Below are 4157 nucleotides of genomic sequence, written 5' to 3'. Positions count from 1 at the left end.
TCAGCAGGATCAGCTTTCCACCTTAGCAGCAAATGCTTGTTGATGTATATATTCAAAACAGAATAAGCTGTGTGAAAGATGTCATATATGGAAACCTAGGTCTTTATCCTTTAGTCTCCTATGCTAGCATCTAGAAGATACTCTTCCATGCCAAGGTGCCTTCATCCCAAGTCACAGAAACCACCTGGATGAGGGTATTTTCTACGAAGACCTGACCCCCTTGTTTAAAAAACCCTTATCTTCACGGTTCTGATTTTATTGCTTATTTCTGTGCAAATATTTTTTTTTCCTTTTCTTAAGGACTTTGAGTCCTTAGAGATGGACAGTTTGTCTCTTCTATAGACTACGCTGGTTGTGCTGGTTGTGCTACACAATACGAATACTTGCTACTGTGCTACAAATACTTGTAGTCAGTTATAGCAGTGACTAACATTTCAGTAACAATGTTGGTTGAAAACAGTAAGGCAAAACAGTGTGAGGTTTGTAAATATTCTATAGCTTTTTAGCTAAACACAATCTTTTCAGCTTTTTTTTTAAATCAATTTTAGTAGACCTTTCTGACCCTAACATAGTTAAGTGTCATATTGTAAAACAGAAAGTGCCTCCCCACGAAGATGTTTTCTATGCCTGGAAAACCTTTCCCTTTTTAGATCTATCTATGCTAGAGACTGTCTAGCACAGTGACTAGCCTTTGTAGTTACTCCATTCCATGTATATGCTAGTGGATTCTGATTTTGTTTTAGAGTGAGAATGGAAGACAATTACGTAAGTTTGGGAAAGTGATTCCACTACTAGAATTATGTTGTTTGCTGGTGTTACTTGGATCTCAAATTATACGCATAAAGTGTTAGAGTTAATATAATGAACTTCATATGTGGCAACTCTTGTTACTTAAGTGATACTTAAATGATAGAAGTGTTACAGTGTCAGTGTATATCAGGTTAAAATACGTTCACTTTTTTTCTGAACAAAGATATTCCTATTAATGTTTATCACTGATCTTGTTTTATTCTTTTGGTTTCATTTTTCTTCTAGTAATGAAGCCTGGAGATACATGGGTGGCTTTGCCAAACCTGTCACCTTAACAGAAGTCTTTACTAGGGGACTCAAGTGGGGATTTGCAGCTTTTGTCATAGCTCTTGGCATTGAATATACACTGTTTCCTCCAAAGAAGAATGGGGGCCATCACTGAAGATCAAACATGACAAGTTAATACTTACTCATTACTAAGCTGAGACGTACATAAGCCTGCTGCTCACTCTGTACTTAAAATATGCATATTAAAGTCTATCACAGGCAAACCAGTGTTTCTTTGATTTTATTATACTTTTGTGGAAGGATCAAGAAAAAAATAGCCAAAGAGATTTACCTGACCAGTCTGGGGGAAAAAAAAATCAGACAGGCATATGTTCTTGGGTTTGCTGTACCATCCTATAAAGAACAGGGCAAACTATCAGTCCAGCTCTTTCAAACCCTGCCAATTTCCCTTAAATGAAATTGAGAAAGTGTGTTGCTTTTAAAAGAAAAATTATACCGTATTAACTACAGCTTTAATAGTCATTATTTGCTGGTAAATGGTAATGAATGATTTGTCATTTCTTGAAAGTGTAATTTGATACTATTCACTGTTATGTCTCCAAATAAAAAGAACCATTGTCTTAAAGCTTTAAAAAGTACCCAATACTGCCAAAACTGGTATATGAGAATACCAACACTTATACTCAGTGCTATTGAAGAGTTAATTTGGCAGACACTATGCACCAAAACAATCTGCTTTGTAACATCCTGGAATTAAAAAGTGCATTGCTGCCACGTTTACTAAGCAAAGTGGAATGTTTCATTCAATAACAGCAATAACAGCACCTTATCCTAATATGACTTCAAAGATACTTGAGCGTAATGTGAAAAAAAAAAGAACAATTGCTTTTTGTCTTTGTCCTTGTGCATTAAGTTCTAAATTTTGTAGTAGTACACATAACACTTTTTTTTTTATTTCGTATTTTTTCCTTAATACCTGACAACTTTTGCAGTGCTTTAAGAATGCCTGGAGTGAGGACTACAGGAGAAAAGGGCCTGTTGGCAGTATGTGTCCTCTGCAGTACTAGGAATTAGAACTGCCTGAATATCCTATTGTGAATTTTTTATGCAATTAGTAATATAAGCTAAGGATGGTGTACTGTCTCATTTTTCAATCCAAACAGGACATCTGTGACACTGAACAGAAAAGCAAAATTAGACAAACAAGTAAGAAACTTAAAATGCCACGAGGCAATTACATAGTGTACTTCCATGGATGAGAAATAGGAAAGTTTGAGTAATGATGCCACAAATTGCAGGTTTACAAAAAACTTCAAGGTCCTACCAAAAGATGGCTAAAATACCCCTTTTTAAATATATATATTCACACACAACCTTTCTGAGTGAAATTATAAGAGCTCTATTTTTAGAGCCAGTGAACATCTGCTGTTGCAGGAGTGCAGCCACACTGTTCGGTGGAGTTTGTCATCTCTGTATGACATTGCTTAAGGCGCTGTTCATAGGGTAGACATTCGTTTTACTGAACTTTTCTTGCCTGATTCTTTCTCAAGCATCCCTATCCAGTGGCATCACTCCCTGAACCTACTGTGTAAGGTCTGTTTGGCACAGAATATTTCCATGTTGTCCCTTAGGCAGTCCCACCCAAAATGCACATTTTCAAAGGCCATTATTCACTGCTTGTTTTTCATCTGGGTCCAAGACCGTTCTTAAGGTAACTGAATTTTAGGTGGTTGTGTAGAAAAACAGTTACCAGAGCTAGCATTACTTAAGAAATATGCTGCTCACTTCAGCTGCTTGTGTAATTTTAATTTCGTGTGCAGTACTTGTATGCTGACTGGCTTGTTCCCCCCACCCCAACTCTGTTTCAACTTTTCCATAAGCATAAGCCTTAAAAAAAACCTTGAAGCAGTAGTTGCTGTCCCATTTAGTTGCCTATTGGGAAAGTTTTGTTTTCATGTTCTTCTCTATGTATACTTTTTATTGGATTTTTTGTTTGTTTTACATCAAATGCTTCAGAGTCTGAGGTAAAGATGCTGCAAGTTCCTGTAGAATTAGTCTTTTAGAATGTTATAAGCTTGCTACTTCACCAATACAGCAGACAGTTAAAAATCAAGAGCTTTCTTTACAGTACGTGAAGAGATACATTATTTTATTTTCAAGCACTAACAGATGAACACAGATATAAGTTACTATATTTTTGGCATGCATAACCTTGGTATGTTGCTTAGTTTATTTAAACCAAAACAGAGAAAATAGATACAAATGTAGTGACTGCTAATATAAACAAATGCATTTCTTGGTATTTTTTTAAAAACTGACCATTTTCTTTATCAAGACTTCATTGTATATGAAGAAAGTTAAGACAAACAAAATCTTAGGTCTTACAATTTCAGCCAGTTTCCAGAAAACTTCCATGCAAGCAAGTAATCTCAATTTAACTTAATTTCCATAGATACTCTACTTTAAAGATTTGAAAAATAAATTCATGTATTAGAGCTACCTTTTATAGGGAAGATCAGAAATATCAGCCTTACCAATGTTCTACATAAGGAAATATATCGGGCATATTCACTGTTAGACTAGTCTAGTTTAGATAAACTTCATGAATTTATGAATTAAGGTGGAATAATTCAATGGTTTCATATCCAGATGGCAGCCACTGCCCTAAACCACTGCCTTTATTTATGATGAATATACAAGGGCCGCTCTGAAAGTAATGCCTCCTGTTTTATTCTGTTGGCCCACAATGTCAGAGGCGATTGTTGGGTGTCTGGCAGTAGAGGTTGAACTTTCCCACCAATATTCCGTTTAAATTCTGTGGCCGTGCGGCAGACGCCAGCAGAGGGGCAGCCTGACACAACGGCATCTTGACACGGCAGTGTGCACGGAGCAAAGGGGTATCGCTGAATCCCTCCATGTGGAGAAAACGGCACCCACTGCCATTCATCGATGGCTGCTGAACGTTTACGGAGACCAAACAGTGGGTGTCAGCACAGTGAGGTGGTGGCTGGCACGTTCCAGCAGTAGCAACAGTGACAGGGCGGGTGGGGGGAGTCACCTCCGCTGGGGCAGATTTTTACAAGCGCGACGTGCAGGCTGCTGCTCGTGGCTGCTGAAAC

At 37.5% G+C, this 4157-nt stretch overlaps 1 protein-coding gene across 1 annotated transcript in view; it reads left to right on the top strand.

The window, feature by feature from the left end:
- NDUFB3 (NADH dehydrogenase (ubiquinone) 1 beta subcomplex, 3, 12kDa) overlaps nucleotides 1-1303 on the top strand; it is a 3888-nt gene extending 2585 nt beyond the window's left edge. Inside the window, exon 2 of the mRNA XM_010142210.1 lies at nucleotides 1036-1303. Coding sequence (XP_010140512.1) covers nucleotides 1036-1192 — 157 coding nt within the window. The 3' untranslated portion in view covers nucleotides 1193-1303. The remainder of the gene's footprint in view (nucleotides 1-1035) is intronic.
- The last annotated feature ends 2854 nt before the right edge of the window (nucleotides 1304-4157 follow it).

Source organism: Buceros rhinoceros, unplaced genomic scaffold, assembly GCF_000710305.1.
Source record: "Buceros rhinoceros silvestris isolate BGI_N320 unplaced genomic scaffold, ASM71030v1 scaffold46288, whole genome shotgun sequence".
Taxonomy (NCBI): Eukaryota; Metazoa; Chordata; class Aves; order Bucerotiformes; family Bucerotidae; genus Buceros; species Buceros rhinoceros.
The sequence above is the reverse complement of the archived record's forward strand: the minus strand, read 5'-3'. Positions and strand labels throughout refer to the sequence as shown.